This window comes from Hemitrygon akajei, chromosome 23, assembly GCF_048418815.1.
Source record: "Hemitrygon akajei chromosome 23, sHemAka1.3, whole genome shotgun sequence".
Classification (NCBI taxonomy): Eukaryota; Metazoa; Chordata; class Chondrichthyes; order Myliobatiformes; family Dasyatidae; genus Hemitrygon; species Hemitrygon akajei.
This window is the reverse complement of record NC_133146.1, coordinates 15403498-15421327: the sequence shown is the minus strand read 5'-3', so window position 1 is coordinate 15421327 and position 17830 is coordinate 15403498. Positions and strand designations below refer to the sequence as shown.

The 17830-nt window shown below is 44.9% G+C and overlaps 1 protein-coding gene across 1 annotated transcript in view; it reads left to right on the top strand.

Annotated features, from left to right (window-relative positions):
- LOC140715191 (zinc finger matrin-type protein 4) overlaps window positions 1-17830 on the top strand; it is a 329424-nt gene that overhangs the window by 99058 nt on the left and 212536 nt on the right. The window contains exons 4-5 of the mRNA XM_073027030.1: window positions 7176-7335; window positions 12002-12226. Of these exons, the coding sequence (XP_072883131.1) occupies window positions 7176-7335; window positions 12002-12226 (385 nt within the window). The remainder of the gene's footprint in view (window positions 1-7175; window positions 7336-12001; window positions 12227-17830) is intronic.

The window sequence follows — 17830 nt, the reverse complement described above, 5'->3', positions numbered from 1 at the left end:
GTTTACCAGGATGCTGCCTGGTATAGAGGGCACGTGCTATCACGAGAGGCTGGATAAACTTGGGTTGTTTTCTCTGGAGCACCAGAGGCTGAGGGGAGATCTGTTAGAGGTTTACAAGATTATGAGAGGCATAGGTGGAGTGGACAGTGAGCATCTGTTTGCTGGGGTTGAAATGTCTAATACCAGAGGGCATGCATTGAAGGTGAGAGGGAGGAGGTTCAAAGGGGATGTGAGGGGTAAGTTTTTTACTCAGAGAGTGGTAGATGCCTGGAATGGGCTGTCTGGTATGGTGGTAGAGGCAAATACATCAGAGGCTTTCAGGAGACATGGATGTAAGGAAGGTGGAGGGATATGGAGATGGTGAAGATAGGAGGGATTAGTGTTTGGATGTTTTTGAATTCTTTTTTAGCTGGTTCAGCGCAACATTATCAGCCGAATAGCCTATTCCTGTGCTGTACTCCTCTACGTATTCTCTGCTGGCTGCTTTAGCGAGGCAGTCCCAGCATCCGGTGGTGTCCGTGTGCGGAGTTTGTACGTTCTCCCTGTGACTGCGTGTGCTTCCCCCGGGTGCTCTGAATTCCTCCCGCATCCCAAAAACAGGTGGATTGTGGTTTGATCACCTGCTGTCAATTGCTCCAGTGTGTGAGTGAGGAGTAAGGGGTAGGATGTGGGAGGTGTTGACGGGAATGCAGAAAGAACACACTACAGGTGTCGGATCTGACTGTTTAATTCTTAGGTTAAACTGCTCAATTGTTATTTTCCTTGCAATTTAACAATTTAATTATCTGTTTGTATTTTATACAAGTTTAATATGCCTCTAGTAGTTATACAAAGTATAATTCTGAACAGGTTGGGAAGCTTCTTTATTCTGCATTATTTGAATAAGGGCTTTCTCATTGGTTAACTTTAATTTATAAGTTTAAATGGAATGCTTCCTTACCTATCGGTATAAATTAGCTAAATACAAAGCTGCACCATCTTAATAATCTTAGTATCTTAGCTTTTTGTTGTGAAGCTGTCTGCTGCAAGCTTCTGCTCCTGTTCCCTTTGTTCTATCAACACTTAATAAAATGATTGTGAAGCAACAAGCTTTGTGCCTCATTCAGATTTTTGATCAAAAGCACCAGAATATAACACAGGAAAAGGTATTGGGATAGTTCTATGTAATTCAGTGGGCTGAAAGGCCTCCTATATGGCATATAGATCGTACTGTAGAGCATTACAACACAATACAGGTCCTTTGGCTCATGATGTTGTGCCGACCTTTTAACCTAACCTAAGATCAATCTAACCCCTTCCCTCCTACATAGCCCCCAATTTATCTTCCATCCATCTGCCTATTGAAGAGTTTTGTAAATGCCCCTAATGTATCTGCCTCTACCACCATCCCGGTAGTGCTTCTACATGCTCACCACTCTCTATAAAAAAAATTACCTTCTATACTTTCTTCCAATCACCTTAAAATTACACCGTCTCATATTAGCCATTACCACCCTGCTTACCATGAGGAAAATATTAGATGGATAGATCTATGGTTTTGTGTGGGAGAGAATGCGGTTTGAAATGCCCCTCAGGTAAAAAAAAATCCTTTACCTCTCTATCTTACAACTCGCCTCTGAATTTAAGCTTCTCTTCCCTTGACAATGATTTACCCAGCAAGAGAATTCTCCTCATCTACACAAAATCCCATAAATTTCTCACCTATCACACCCTGCTGTGAACAAGGCTCGTTTCTTTCTCCTCTCCTCACAGTCAAGCCCTCAGCTTTGTGGAGACTGAATCTCCTCTGATTTACTGCTGCTCTAAGTGAGGTCAAAAATCCAGAGAAACCACACAAAATTCTGGAGGAGCTCAGCAGGTCAGACAGCTTCTACGAAGAGGGATAAACCGTGAACATTTTGTCTCAAGATCCTTCATCAGGAGTCTGCATCTGAGTTATTCTCCTCCCAGAAATTCTGCCTGGCCGGCCGAGTTCCTTCAGTATTTTGCACTTGTAACCGTCAGGTTTGGCCAGCAGCGTTGGTCTAGCAAAGGCGGTCTCTAGCCTCACCAAACGTGTGAAATCTGAGGTGCAAAACCCCTTGTTTATGTGGATGCTGTGTGATCTGTTACCCTGTTACAAATCAGTACCACGAAATAACAGAAAGTATACCATATGCAATAAAATGATTTAGCTCTTTAATTCTTAATTTGACTAAAGGGTTAGTAAAGAAAAACAAAAAGAAAAGGGCCTATTTTAATGTAACAGTCTAATGTGCACATTGAAGCTCATGATTTCCCTTCCGTTGGTCCTCCATCGATTTCCCCGGGCTTCGTCGACTCCCAGCCCCACTCCAAGTCCACTCTGTCCTTCTGTCTACAACCTCTCCTTTCTAGCGTCTTCTCTCTTCATCTCTTGCTGAACAAAAGACCCAGATCACCTCGTTCTCAGGCACAGAACAAGAAAAAAACACTCCCTTCATTGGACGGCACACATTCCAAAGTGCCCGTTATCTCTAGCCATAACCCAAACACCATTACATTAGCAGCGAAACCTTTCCCAGGGCGTTACATACATGTTGCTCAAGATTTCTGGTTTCTGCAAAATCTTCTGTGCCAATAATACGACATGTCATGTGTTTAAGGTTGGGTGCATTTCAGGCAGAGGACAATGGGTTCTCAAATGGTAAAAGGGTCACAGGTTATGGGGTGAATAGGGGAGAATGGGGTTGAGAGGAAAATCTGGTCTTGATTGAGTGGTGGGGCAGCATCAACAGGCCGAAGAGCCTAATTCTGCTCCTATACAGCAATCAGTGATCACCAATTGAGGTTTGATTCCAGCCGCTGCCTGTAAGGAATTTATACGTTCTCCTTGTGACCATAAGGGTTACCTCCGGGTTCTCCAGTTTCATCCCACATTCCAAAAATGATTATGATTAGCAAATTTTGGGCATGCTATGTTGGTGTCAGGAATGTGGTGGCACCTGCTGGCTGCCCCCGCCCAATCTCCACTGATTTGATTTGAGGCAAAATGACGCATATTACTGTATGCTTCAATGTACATGTGATCAATAAAACTCATCTTTATCTTTTCATAATAGTGTTGAGGACAAAGTGGTGATACAGCTCCATGGCCTAATTCTGCTCCTATATCTCACGGTCTTCTGACATTCTGTTTCCGGTACATTCCTCACCAAGATACGGTATTGCTGCAGTGGTCAGTCAGAGGGAGTACAGGGCTGCATGTGATGTAGAAGGTGGATGAAGTCATTCGGCCGAAGCAGGCCAAATTCCAGACCATGAGGCACGAAGTTCCCCACACCACCAATCAGCGACGAGATTTCCTCCCCGCATCACAGCTGAGTTTTCTGAAGTGACATCCAGTCAGCTGATTGAAAAGTATATAAAGGCCAAGCATTCGGAGAACACGCCACAACCAGCAACACACTGATGATGCCTCCTTGTGTGGTGACAAAACGTTTGCAAGTAAATTGCCAAGATCGGAGAACAACTCAACCGCCCAAGCTACACATTTTCTGAATAATTTCCATCCTTTTGGAAGGTTCCCAGTGGGCCGCGATGTAACGCTTCTCCTGATTCATTATAGAGATGGTTGGGTATAAAATAACTCTGGTGCTCGGAGGGATTAGTGTCAAGATGTCAGCACTCAAGACAAGAACTTGTGTGCAAAACGGATAACAAGTCGTACACCAGCCATGGTTGCGGTTTGATGGATTAATTAGTTTGTGCTGCAGTTATAACACAAAGCAACAGCTTTAACTGTGGTATAGATAAGTTAATAAAATGGCTTAATAATAAAAATTATTACAGCTTCTTCCCCTCCACTGTCAGATTTCTGAATGGTCCTTGAACCCATGAACACTACCTTGTTATTCCTTTATACGTGCTATTTATTTAATTTGTAATCTATATATTTTATGTCTTTGCACTGTATTGATGCTGCAGAATAAAAATGTCATGATGTACAGCATATGCCAGTGATAATAAATCTGATTCTGAAGTATTTGAATAATGGATACACAGTAACAGACCCTTGGGTTCAGTGAGCCCATGCCTCCCAATTACACCCACGTGGCCAATTAACCTACTAACCCGTCTGTGTTTGGAATCTGGGAGGAAACTGGAGCACCTGGAGGAAACCTACATGGTCACAGGGAACACTTATAAACTCCAGAGACTAGACCTCTGCTTCACACTCAAAGTCCATCCATGTGCACATGGGGACAAAAGACGTCCAGAGTCTAGGCCTCTGCTTCACACTCAAAGTCCATCCATGTGCACATGGGGACAAAAGACGTCCAGAGTCTAGGCCTCTGCTTCACACTGAAAGTCCATCCATGTGCACATGGGGACAAAAGACGACCAGAGTCTAGGCCTCTGCTTCACACTGAAAGTCCATCCATGTGCACATGGGGACAAAAGACGACCAGAGTCTAGGCCTCTGCTTCACACTGAAAGTCCATCCATGTGCACATGGGGACAAAAGACGACCAGAGTCTAGGCCTCTGCTGCACGCTTAGAAGCCAGCGATATGAATGGGTGATGAAGGGCATCCATGGATCTCGGGCTGTCGCAGGCCAGTGGGTTCCAGGACTGGATATTTGTGCAAGCAGGAGATATAAGGGCCTTCAGCCAGTGAGCCCACAGTTCGAGCCTGGAGTTCGGGGTCCCGTCGTCAGCTAGTTGGGGGGTGGTGGATAGTGAAGATCAGAGCTCAAAGGCCGCTCAGAAAGCCCGATGGCTGAAGCTGGAGAATGGAGTTGAATGACTGTCCCTGTGTGTGGGTGGGTGGGAGGGGGGAATGGGGCTTGTTCAGCTGCTTTTGCTCCATTGCTTGTGTTCTGTTTTGCCAAGCTATGTTGGCGCCAGAATGTGTGGTGACACTTGTGGTCATCTCATTGCACGCTGGAGTTTACGACAGTAAATCTGAATCTGAAACTGTCGCAAAGCTGTACATTAGTTTTAATTAATTTTTTTGTTATCCATGACAACACCAGCATCCCTAATTGCCTCTGGGAATATTTCTACAGATGTACCACGGAGAGCATTCTAACGGAATGTATCACCGTTTGGTATGGAGGGGCCACTTCACAGGATCATAAAAAGCTACAGAAAGTTATAAACTCAGCCAGCTCCATCATGGGCACTACCCTCCCCAGCATCCAGCACACCTTCAAAAGATGATGCCTTAAAAAGGTGGCATCCATCATTAAGGACCCCCGTCTCCCAGGACATGCCCTCTTCTCATTGCTACTGTCAGCAGGGAGGCACAGGAACCCAGAGCCACACACTCACCATTTCAGGAACAGCTTCTTCCCTTCCATCAGCAGATAACTGAATGGACGTTAAACCTATGTACACTACCTCAGTATTTTTCCCTCCATTTTTGCACTATTTAATTAATTTATATTATATATATGTATTTCTTGTTGTAATTCATAGTTTTTATCATTATGTAGTGCTGTTGCAAAGTAACAAATTTCACAACATACAATACTGTGCAAAAGTCTTAGACATATATATATATATATATATATATAGTTAGGGTACCTGACACTTTTGCATAGTACCGTAGTAATTTTATGTATTGCACTTCACTACTGCCATTAAAAAACAAATTTCATGGCATATGTGAGTGATGATAAACCACATTCTGATATGGGTCTCTATTATAGACCGAGAGTGGGAAGGGGGCAGGGAGAGGGGAATCATTGCTGGAAAAGGGGAAGAGAGAGGAGGGAGTGGGAAGCCCCCAGGGAGACATTCTGTAATGATCAATCAATAAACCAATTGTTTGGAATCAAATGACCTTGCCTGGTGTTTCAGGGCTGGGTGTGTCTGCACCCTCGCCAGCCCCGCCCCGGTACTCCTTTTCTGCCACCTGTCCCACACTCCTCCTGCGGCGCTCCATTCTCGCCATTCCCAACATCCTTTGCTCCCACCAGATTTACAAACTCGCTCTCCATTCCACATCAACAAGTACAGTACTGTGCCAAAGCTTTAGGCAGACTAGCTGTATATGTGTGCCTAAGACTTTTGCACAGTTACTGCATGTCAGAGATCAATTCCAGCATCCTCTGTAAGGAGCTTGTACGTCTTTCCCATGAGCATGTGGGGTTCCTCTGCATGCTCCGGTTTCCTCCTACAGTCCAAAGATGTACCAGTTAATAGGTTAATTAGTCATTGTAAATTGTTCTGTGATTAGGCTAGGCTAGGATTAAATGGGTAGGGTGCTGGGCGGTGCAGCCCATTGGCCGGAATGGGCTATGCCGCACTGTATCTTTAAATAGATAAATAAATCAAAGAACTCCTTAAATCGCAGAATGTGAGTCTTCAGGCTCCTGTACCCCCTTCCTGATGGTACTAATGAGAACGGGACAGATGGTGAGGGCATTCGTGATGGATGCCACTGTCATGAGGTACCACCTTTTGAAGACGTCCTCGATGGTGGGGAAAGTTGCCCCCATGATGGAGCTGGCTGAGTTTACAGCCCTCTGCAGCTTCTTCTGACGCTGTGCATTGGCGTCTCCATACCTGACAGTGTTGCAACCGAACAGAACACTCTCCACAGTTTACTAGAGTCCTTAGTGACGTACAGATCTCCTCAAACTTGTCATGTTTTTGATACAGAGAGCAGAAGGTGGCTCAGTCAGGGGGCAGTTAGGACAGTGGTGTTTAAGTATCTGTTAGGCACATGAATATGCAAGATATGGGTAATGTGCAGAAGGGATTTAGTTTAATTTGTTGTGTTTGGCACAGACGTCGTGGGCCGAGAGGCCTTTCCTTGTGCTGTGCTGTTCTACGTTCTATATTTTATTCTATCTATACCCTTCATAATTTTATAGAGCTTCTTCATAATTACATCAATATGTTGGGCCAAGGGTAGATCTTCAAAGATGTTGACATGCAGGAAATTGAAGTTGCTCACCTTTTCCACTGCTGACCCCTTGATGAGGACTGGTGTGTGTTCTGCCGACGTCCACAATCATTTTCTCTGTCTCGCTGATGTCGAGTCCGAGGTTGTTGGTGTGACACCACTCAACCAGCCAATCTATGGATGTGGTAGCTGGCACAACTGGAGATAGTGAAGAGTTGGTTTGCTAATCCTTCCTCACTCTTTCTCTTTCTCTCTCTCTCTCTCTCTCTCTCTCTCTCTCTCACTTCCTCCCTCCCAGGACAGTGATGATGGAGAGGTGGACAAGAACAAATGCTGTACCCTCTGTAATATGTTCTTCACCTCGGCTATTGTAGCGCAGTCGCACTACCAGGGCAAAACACATGCCAAGCGGATGAAGCTGGTGCTGGGAGAAGTTCTTGTACCTGCTAGGACAACAGGTAAGCCTCCTTGGCAGATTTCACACTGTCTCCGGCTTTTCAACGACACTGTGGAATAATTTATCAATAACCAGTGGTTTGATCTAATCAGGGGGTTCCCTCATGAACTAGTCTTTGGAGTTACCCTAAGAGGTTCCCCTGGAATAGCTGGTTTTTTAGCTCACCGGGGGCTAGGCAGTCACAGAGTCTGAAACTAGAGGACTGAACGTGAAGAGGTGAGGAGAAAGATTTAAAACTCAACACTCAGATCTCCTTTAAATTTCTTCCATCTCACCTTAAACCAGCTCACGTGAGTTGTAGACCTCCCTTCCCTAAGAAAAAGGTTCTGGTTGTCCAACCTGTAGAAGATGCTTGCCTTCATCAGTTGGGATATTGAGTATAAGAGTCAGGAAGTGATGCTGCGGCTGTGTACAACTCTAGTCAGGGCACACTTGGAGTACTGTGGGCAGTTCTGCTTGCTACATTTCAGTAAGGCTTTAGAGTGGGTGCAGGAGAGGTTTGCCAAGATGCCGTCTGGATTAGACAGTATGAACTATAAGGAGTGGCTGGACAAATTTGTGTCACTTTCTCTGGAGTGTTGGAGGTAGAGCGGAGATCTGATAGAAGATGGAAGGACGTGCAGGGGATGTTGAGAGTCTAGGTCCAGATTACAAGGACGTCACTTCAGAATGGGGATGAGGAGGAATGTATTTAGCCAGAGGGTGATGAATCTGTGAAATTAATTGCCACAGACAGCTGTGGAGGCCAAGCAATCAGGTATATTTAAAGTGAGGTTGAGAGGTTATTGATTAGTAAGTGTGTCATAGGTTACAGGGAGAAGGCGGGAGAATGGGTTGAGAGGGAAAGTAAGTGAGCATGATTGAATACCAGAGCACATTTGATGGGCTGAATGGCCTAATTCTACTCTTATGTCAGAGGTATAAAGTTATAGAACACTTTGCCAGCCGATTAGCAGGACTCGGAGAATTTGCAATAGTTCCTCAATTACACTTCATATATTAATGCACAAGGAGAGCAGCTTGGCCCTCCTACACAAATTGTTCTGAAGTCTGAACAACGAAAAGTCATCTTTATACAGAAATTGAGTCATTGGATACAATTATTGATCCAATAGAAACTTAGTGCACGTCTGAATCCCAACATTTGCATATTTAAGTATCAATCATAATACATATTTCAGGCGTCAATAACCAATTACATCAATGTGTTAAAGGTCAGTGATATTTGAGAATTAGTAAAGTAACTGTTCGATAGTAGGTGTTGCTCTAGAAGCCTTCGTTTACACATTTATCTTGTCTTGGAAAGCTGGGTGATCCTGGTTCCCAGGCTTGTGCGGAAAGGCTGTTGAATGGAGAATTGGGCTTTCAAGGGCCATGTTCAGCCTGGATGACTGTGCAATGTCTACACACTGTCTCCCTCAGTTTATCATCGTGAGTCTTGTTTCCACACTCAGAAAAGCTGTATAAAGGGAAGACCAGCTCTCAAAGGTTTCACTCGGCTTGAGAATGTACAGAGTCTGCACTCTGTCACCATGTTAACCCTTCACTTGCTGCAGCTTCCATAACTACAGCACAGAAACAGGCCTTTTGGCCCATCTGGTCCATGCCAGACCGTTATCCTGCCTACTCCCATCGACCTGCGCCTGGACCATTAACCTCCATACCACTCCCATCCATGTACTTAGCCAAACTTCTCTTATTGTCTAAGTTTATAAAGTAAGGAAAGACATAGATCGTGCAGAGGGTCAGAATCTTTAACCCACAGTCGAAATGTCACATTCTAGAGGACGTGTATTTAAGGTGCAAGGGGAAAGCTTAAAGGAGATGTGCAGGACAAGCTTTTTACACAGAGAGTGGTGGGTGGTGGCTCAGGGAGAACTAAGTGGTGTTTAAGTGGCTGTTAGAAACATGAAGATGCAGGGAATATGGATAATGAGGATGCAAAAGGGATTTAGTTTAACTTTAAACACAAGTGATTCAGCAGATGCTGGAAATCCAGAGAATCACGCGCAGAGTACTAGAGGAACTCAGCAAATCAGGCAGCATCTATAGAGAGGAATAAAGAGTCGATGTTTCAGGCCGAAAGGTCCTGATGAAGGGTCTTGGCCTGAAACATCGAATCTTTATACCTCTCCATAGATGCTGCCTGACCTGCTGAGTTCCTTCAGCATTTTGTGTGTGTTACTTTAATTTGTTGTGCTTGGTGTAGACAAAGGACCTGTCCCTGAGCTGTACTGTCCACTATCCATACCCCTTACGATTTTGTAAATCTCGATAAGGTCACCCCTCGGCCTTCCATCTCCTGGTGAATATAAACACAGCTTATTCACTCTCTCCTCATATCAATGACCCTCCATGGTCACAATGTGAAATCTAATTTGAAGGCACAGCCTTGTATTTGCAAGCACTCTGCGTCAGTGCACAGCAGGTCCATTTGCCCAAGGACCACTTTAAATTAGAAAAACATCATTCCTAATAATCAAACTGATGCGTGGACCGACCTGTGGGAAATCAAAACGAATTCTAGTGGTGTAGCCACCCATTGGATTATTAAGGGCATGTTAATTACAATGTTCCAAAATTATATTACAGATTTCTGATTAAATGTCTCACAAGCAGTTAATGGTTCACTTTTTGATTTCTTAAAGGCGTAGAATATACACTCAGTGGCCACTTTATTAGGTGCAGGAATGGAAGCCGGTGTGGTCTTCTGCTGGTGTAAATCCTCCACTTCAAGGCTCAACATGTGTGTGTACCACATAGCACGTGTTATGTGTAATTCTTCTGCACACCACTGTTACACGCATAGTTATTTGAGTTGCTAACGCCTTCCTGTCAGCTTGAACCATTCTGGCCATACTCCTCTTACCTCTCTCATTGACAAGGTGTTTTCACCCACTGCTTGTTTTTCCTCATTTTTCACACCATTCTCTGTAAGCTCTAAAGACTGATGTGGATGAAATCCCAGGAGATCAGCAGTTTCTGCAACCCACTAACAGTTTTTGCACGGTCAAGTCACATTTCTTCCCCATTCTGACATTTGGTCTGAACCTCTTGACCATGTCAGCATGCTTTTATGCATTGAGGTAGCTGATTCGATATCTGCATTAACAAGCAGGTGTACCTACAAAGTGGTCACTGAGTGTATGCTGGCTTGGAATATAGTACATTAAACAAAACAAGCCTAAAAACGCCTGTGGTAGCCATGTTAGTCCCTTCTGCCCACACACGATACATATCCCTCCATTCCCTCCCTTTTCATGTGGGTCAAAGGATGTGCTTCTGTGCTGTAGTGCTCTATGACCATGTTTTCTTGATGGAAGGTTTGTGAACACCCTTGAGGTCTCCCTTTGTAATCCTCCCTCCCACTGATCTACCACAGTGGATCTATAAGGTGGACACATCGTTCAGAGATCTGGTGTATGGGCATGATCTGGCCTGCTCACCAGAGCTGGTTGAGTCAATCAAAGTGAAAGCCAGGTTTATTGTGCTCTGCACACATGCATGTACGTACAAATGCAATGAAAAACTTGCATGCATGCAGTAGCATCACAGCATCCTATAAGCAGCATTCACAAGAATAATATATATTGAGCACAAATCTTACAAAATTATACAAGAACACATTTAGAACAACACAAATGAAGTTCATTGTAAGTGGTCCCAATGTTGGCATTGAAGTCTTGCTGGTTGAATGAAGGGAAGTAGCTGTTTTTGAACCTGGAGGTGCGGGTCTCCTCACTTCCGTACCTCCTGCCTGATGGTAACTGCGAGAATTTAGCATGGTCCATATGTTGAGAATCTTTGATTCTGAATAATGTTGCCTTCTTGAGGCAGCAGCTCCTGCAGATACTGCTGATGGTGGGGAGGGACGTACCCCTGATGTTTTGGGCTGAGGGTCCACTGCTCTCTGCGGCATTGGTAGCCTAATGGTTAGCACAATGCTCTACAGTGCAGGTGACCCGGAGTCAATTCTCACTGCTGCCTGTAAGGAGTTTGTACGTCCTCCCCGTGACCGCGTGGGTTTCCTCCGGGTGCTCCGGTTTCCACCCATAGTCCAAAGACGTACCGGTTGTTGGGTTAATCGGTCATTGTAAATTGTCCTGTGATTAGACTAGGATTAAATTGGGAGATCGCTGGGCAGCACGACTCGAAGGACCACAAGGGCCTATTCCGTGCCGTATCTCAATAAATAAATAAATAAGTTCCTGCTCCTTTGAACTGTTGTTCCAGACACTGTTTCAACCAGTCAGGACACTTTCTACAGTGTAGTATTAGAGCATTCAGTGACAAGTCAAACCTCGTTAGCCTCCTAAGAAATTATAACGTCTGTGTGCTGAGCCCAGGACAGATCATCTGATAAGTGAACCTGAAGCCTTCGAACTGTGGACACTGACATTGGTTCACTTTCAATAGGTTTTGAAGATTTTGCACTTCTAGAGTGCCTCCTGCAGGTAGTCCAATGTATTGTATGGGGAGAAGAGAGCTCTGCTGCTCTGTAAACCATGTACTTGGTGAAGGTTTGGGTCTTCCAACACTCTTCTCTATGTAAAAACCGGCACAAAATATTTGGGCCCATTGGTCTATTCTTGTGCTCCCTAATCTCAGTAAATCTTTCCTTTCCTTAGATACGATGTTTACCCTGTAATTATTATTTTATATCCCAGAGGTCCCTCCTGAGCCCCTGCCTCCTGAGATGCCCATCTTGCCCAGCCTGGGTTCCGTCACAGATAACGGTGACTCGGGCAAGTTCTGCCGCCTCTGCAGCTCGTGGTTCAACAACCCGATGATGGCTCAGCAGCACTACGAGGGCAAGAAGCACAAGAAGAACGCGGCCAGGGCCAAGCTCCTTCAGCAGCTGGGCGAGACGCTGGATTCAGAGGCTCTACGAGGTACGCCGGGTGAGATCCTGTCCTCTCTTTCTCTTTCTCTCAGACTTCTGTTGCTCTTTGACCTCTCAACCCGTTGTGGAGGGTCACGAGGGATGCCCCTGCTCCAAATACAGAGCTAAGCGAGGTTATAAATGGCAGAGCATTGCTCCCTCCGACCTCCCAGCACTCAGTGATGTCAGGTTCTCCTGACAAGCAGCAAGTGCACCCACCAAAGTTTGACGCCCAAAGACAAGATCTGGATCCAAACCTCACTGGGTTTCAGAGGTACCTGGATTGGCAAATGAGAGAGGGCTATTGGACAGTGTGAGCAATGCTGCTGCTGGGATGGCTTTAATAGAAGCCAGCATGGACTCAATGGGCTGAATGGCCATCTTCCACCCATGGTTCATTTGGACTCCAGGGCCCAGGTGCTGTTGATATCAGTAAAGTCTCAATATTCTGTCCAATTCATAGTTGTCTGTTGTTGTGAGGTGGTGTGGTTGGACATGGTGACATCGAATACATGAACCAAGTGGAAGGCAAGCTAGGCTCTGTACGCCAGGCAAAGCACTTAATGGGAGATTGCTTTATCTGTGAGAGTTTTTAATTACCCCGCAGGACACCGAAGTCTCAGGGTATCTGAGGAGACATGACCTAGGTTCATGTTCTAGGTCATGGACACATGACCTCGAGTGAATGCAATCATTTAGAGGAATTGAGTGTGGATGGTTTATGAGCCAGAAGATGATCATATTGAAGATCTTACTTTGAGGTTCATCCATTGAGAAGGTGTGAGGTTTGAGAAGCGTGGTTGTGCTTAGGCATGTCGGGAAGGGGAAGATGGGACCAGAAGGCCACTTAACCTTTCCACAATATAAACACAAGAGATTCTGCAGATGCTGGAAATCCAGAGTAAAACCATGGCTTGTCCCTCTAAACCCAATTCACCCTTGCCCCACCTCAGCTCTCCGTGTCTTTCTGAGAAAGGATCTTTGCTGAGACTGTTATCTATTTCACAGCAGGTGGCACGGTAGCGTAGTGCTTAGTGCCGCATTTTATAGCAATCGTGGTTCAATTCTGACTGCTGTCAGTAAGGAACTTATCCATTCTCCCATGACTGCACACGTTTCCTTCGGGTGCTCTAGTGTTCTCCCACGTTCCAAAAATGCAGGAGTTCGTAAGGGTTTGTAAGTTGTGAACATGCAATATTGGCACCAGAAGCATGGCAATGCTTGTAGGCTGACCCCAGAACAACCCTCAACTGTGTTGGTCATTGATGTGGACAACACATTTCACTGTATATTTTGATGTACTAGTGACAAATACTTAAGGAGGTCAACAATTTGAGATAAATGTGTATTTGTTTGTAGGAAAGAGGATGTTATGTTTGCTCACCTATAACTACTGATGAGCCCCAAAGCCAGGAGATAGGACAAAGCCAAAACTCAAAATAGTCCTTTATTCAGTAAAACCATACAGCTACAAACTGTCCATCCCAAAGCCTGACTATTTAAATGATTTACCCAAGAACATTCCAGTCATTAATTGGAACAGTGATCAATTCGTGAAAGTCATGCTGGGACTGTTTGTCAGCTGAGCAATAGACGTTGGTTGTTACAGCTCACTGTAAACCTCTCTCTTTAAGACTTGAACTGAGGGTTGATTTGGTTCGGAACAACCAGCTTACACTGGCGATTAGTCTTTCTTACTGGTTGCAGGCTGTCACTTTGTTGTTGCGATGTTGCTTGTGACCGTGCTGGTGCTGGTAGATGCATTGGTCAGGATAAATTGAACTCATCCAGGAGGAGATGAAGGTCCAGCTCTGTGTTTGGTGAACCATCCGATGAACTCGTGCCTTCGGGAACTAGTAGTCACAACTGATTAATGTGGTGATGCCAGCGATGTCCATCTATGATAACTTCATAGAGCACTTTCCCCGCACAGTTGACAATCTGACCTGGTCTCAGTGGTCTTACCCATTGTGATACTCTCTAACCCACGCTACAGCTCCAGGCTTCAATGACTTCACCCATCGTCCATGGTCTTTATGGCTGCCTTTGTGCAGCTAACCATCTGCTGTCTTGGACGTTAGATGCCCTGGCAGCATTGCATACAATGCTGTGCGCAGTTTACTTTTCAAAAATGCTAGTTGGTGTCTTCTCCTCCAGACCTGAATGCAGAGTAATTAGCTATGTTAGCAGAAACATGTTGTGGACCTCGGCCGATGCTTTTCTCCCTCTTGATTTCAGAAGCGACCGTTTGAGGGTATCCACAAACTCTCCACTTAGCCACTGCACTGTGGATGATATGGAGGTGAGTAGATGTGGATAATTCCACTGTTCTAACAGAATGCAGCAAACTCCTGTGAACTGAATTGAGTGCCATTGTCAGAAACAAACATTTCTGGCAACCCAAAGCGGCTCAAGATCTGCAGCAGCTGTTGAATGGGAGCTTCTGTCATTGTTGACTTTGTAAATAATATTTCTGACCATTTGGAATAGATGTCAACCAGAACAAGTCAGGTACACATATTGCTTGGACCAGCAAAGTTAATATGTGCTCAACTCCCAGGTCTCTCAGCCGGAGGCCGTGGTTGTGGACTGGCTCTAACTGAATTCTTTGCTGCCATAGAGCAATGTGTACACTGCTTGCATATGAATCTGATGTCTTTGCCAATGCCCAGCCAGTACACAAAGCTACTTGCCAAGGTTTTCATTCAGTTGATGCCTTGGGGACTATGGTGGAATGGTTTCAGTACTTTTGGTTGAAGTGATTCCACAAACACTATTCTGTTTCCAAACATTAGGCAGGAGTCTGCCATTGAGATTGATGTAAGACATTCGTAAAAGGATTCGACATCTTCCTCAGCTTTGACTGGCCATCTGTCAGTGAGGTATCTGGAGGTATGATGAAGAAGAGGTTCTGCAGTCGTTTCTGCCCTGATCTTGTCGACCGTGACCAGAAGACATTCAGCAGCATCCCATACAACCCGGTGGACTTTGGAATCCACTGAAACTGCAGCCATGACTGTGTCTTCATTTTCAGTAACCTGCTGATTTGTAGGTTTGGAGAGGGCATCTGCCTGTCCTGTTCGTGGGTTGGTGTATACTTGATTCAAAATCGTGGGCTAATAATATCATTGCTCATCTTGGTAGATGGTTAGCTGTACACACCTGGATGCCTTTCTTAGACCCGAAGTTGGACAACAGTGGTTTGTGATCAGTAAGTGAGTGAAGCATCCGCCTTAAAGCATCTTGCGGAATTTCTTCATAGCAAAGATGATTCCCAAGCCTCCTTTTCAATTTGCCCATAGTCCCTTTTGGCTGCAGTCAGTGATCTCAATGCACGTACGACAGCTTTATCAGAACCATCAGGGCAGATATGGGATATGACATCTCCCACCCAACAGTTGTGAGAACGATTGGCAACTCTGGGTTGAAATGGGTTAAGGGAAGGTTGGATGACAGAATATTCTTCACCTGATCAAAAACCCCCTTCCATTATTGGACCATTCTAAATAGCACCCTTGTTGAGCAAGGCATTTTATATTTTTATATTCTGCGTTTTTAGCTGTTCTTTCTTGTTGCCATTTGGCAAATCTGTTAGTTTTTTTGTGCAGGGGTTGGGGTTCAGGGGTTGATATTCTTGTTGCTGTGTGGTGTACTTTGTTAGTTCTTCTTGGGCCAGGGAGGGGCGTGTTGGGGGCTGATGATGGTGTTGCCTTTTCTTTGAGTGGGGGAGTGGGTTTAATGTTTTTCTTCAGCGACTTCCATGGTTTTCTGGAGAAGACGAACCTCAGAGTTGTATTCTGCATACAAACTTTGATCATGAACCTTTGAATTTTGAGTGGCTTCCTCAGCCTGTACCTTGCTGGGAGAAATGCCGAATAATGATTGATTATACCCAAAAATGGTCGTAAAGTGCTGACATCTGATGGTGGAGGCATCTTTAAAACAGCAGTGATGTTTTCGGGATCTGAGTGACAATTATACTCGTCCATGATGATGAATCCCAGATACTTAATTGTAGACATCGGGAGGCTACATCCTTCTGCCCAAAGTCCCGTAGTTTGATCAAAGCATGGTGCAGGCACTTGCATTGCTCTTTCTGATCAGTGCCCATCACAAGGATGTTGTCGAGATAAGCGGTCACACCGTCAATACCACTCAGCATGGTGTCCATAAGCTATTGGAAAATAGGAGCCCCCTTTACTCCGAAAGGCAGACGGAGGAAGGAAAACAGCCCCTTATGTGTTGTAATGGGGAGAAGCTCACATCTACAGTGATGAAATGCTTTCAGAGGTTGGTCATGGATAGATTGAACTCCTGCCTCAGCAAGGACCTAGACCCACTGTAGTTTACCTATTGGCATAAGAGGTCTATGGCAGACTCAATCTCAATGGCTCTTCACACGACCTCAGAACACCTGGACAATACAAACACCTATGTCAGGATGCTGTTTGTTGACTATAGCTCAGCGTTTAACACTATTATTCCCACAGTCTTGATCGGTAGAACAGAACCTGGGCCTCTGTACTTCCCTCTGTAATTGACTTCCTAACTGGAAGACCACAGTCTGTGTTGATTGGTGATAATATCTCCTTCTTGCTCACAATCAACACTGGTACACCTCAGGGATGTGTGCTTTGCCTACGGCTCTACTCCCTCTATACCCATGACTGTTTGGCCAGGCATAGCTCAAATGCCCTCTAAAAATTTGCTGATGATACAACCATTGTTGGTAGGATGTCAAATGGTGACAAGAAGACAAACAGGAGTGAGATATACCAGCTACTTGAGTGGTGTCACAGCAATAACCTTGCACTCAACGTCAGTAAGCTGAAAGAGCTGATTGTGGACTTCAGGAAGGGTAAGATGAGGGAACACATACCAATCTTCATAGAGGGATCAAAAGTGGAGAGAGTGAGCAATTTTAAGCTCCTGGGTGTCAACATCTCTAAGGATCTAACCTGGACCCAATATATCATTGGAGCTACAAAGGAGGCAAGGCAGCAGCTATACTTCATTAGGGGTTTGAAGAGATTTGGTTTGTCATCTGAAACACTCAAAGACTTCTATAGACATACTATGGAGAGCATTCTGACAGGCTGCATCACTGTCTGGTATGGGGTGGGGGAGGGGGCTACTCCGGACCAAAAGCAGCTACAAAAAGATGTAAAATTAATCAGCTCCTTCTTGGGTACTAGCCTCCATACACACACTCAGCAATTCAGGAACAGCTTCTTCCCCTCTCCCATCCAATTCGTAAATTGACATTGAATCCATGAACACTACCTCACTTTTTAATGTATATTATTTCTGTTTTTCCACAATTTTCATTTCACTATTTAATGAACATGACCATTTAATTCCTTGTAGGTTTTGATGCCTTTTGAAACGTCTTGTCCTTGAGTTTCACTGGCCTAGAAGACAGTGAAGGCCCTCTTTGTGACCATGGCGTTGGCATTTGCTGTAAATGTGTTTCTTGTATTGGCAGTTTCTTGCATAACGCCACACACCACAGTTCCAACAAGCTGTGTTTGGCCACTTGGAGACCCGCTGAATGTTGATGTCTGGGCCATTGGAAATTGCATTGACATGATTATTGAATGACAGCTTGTACAGT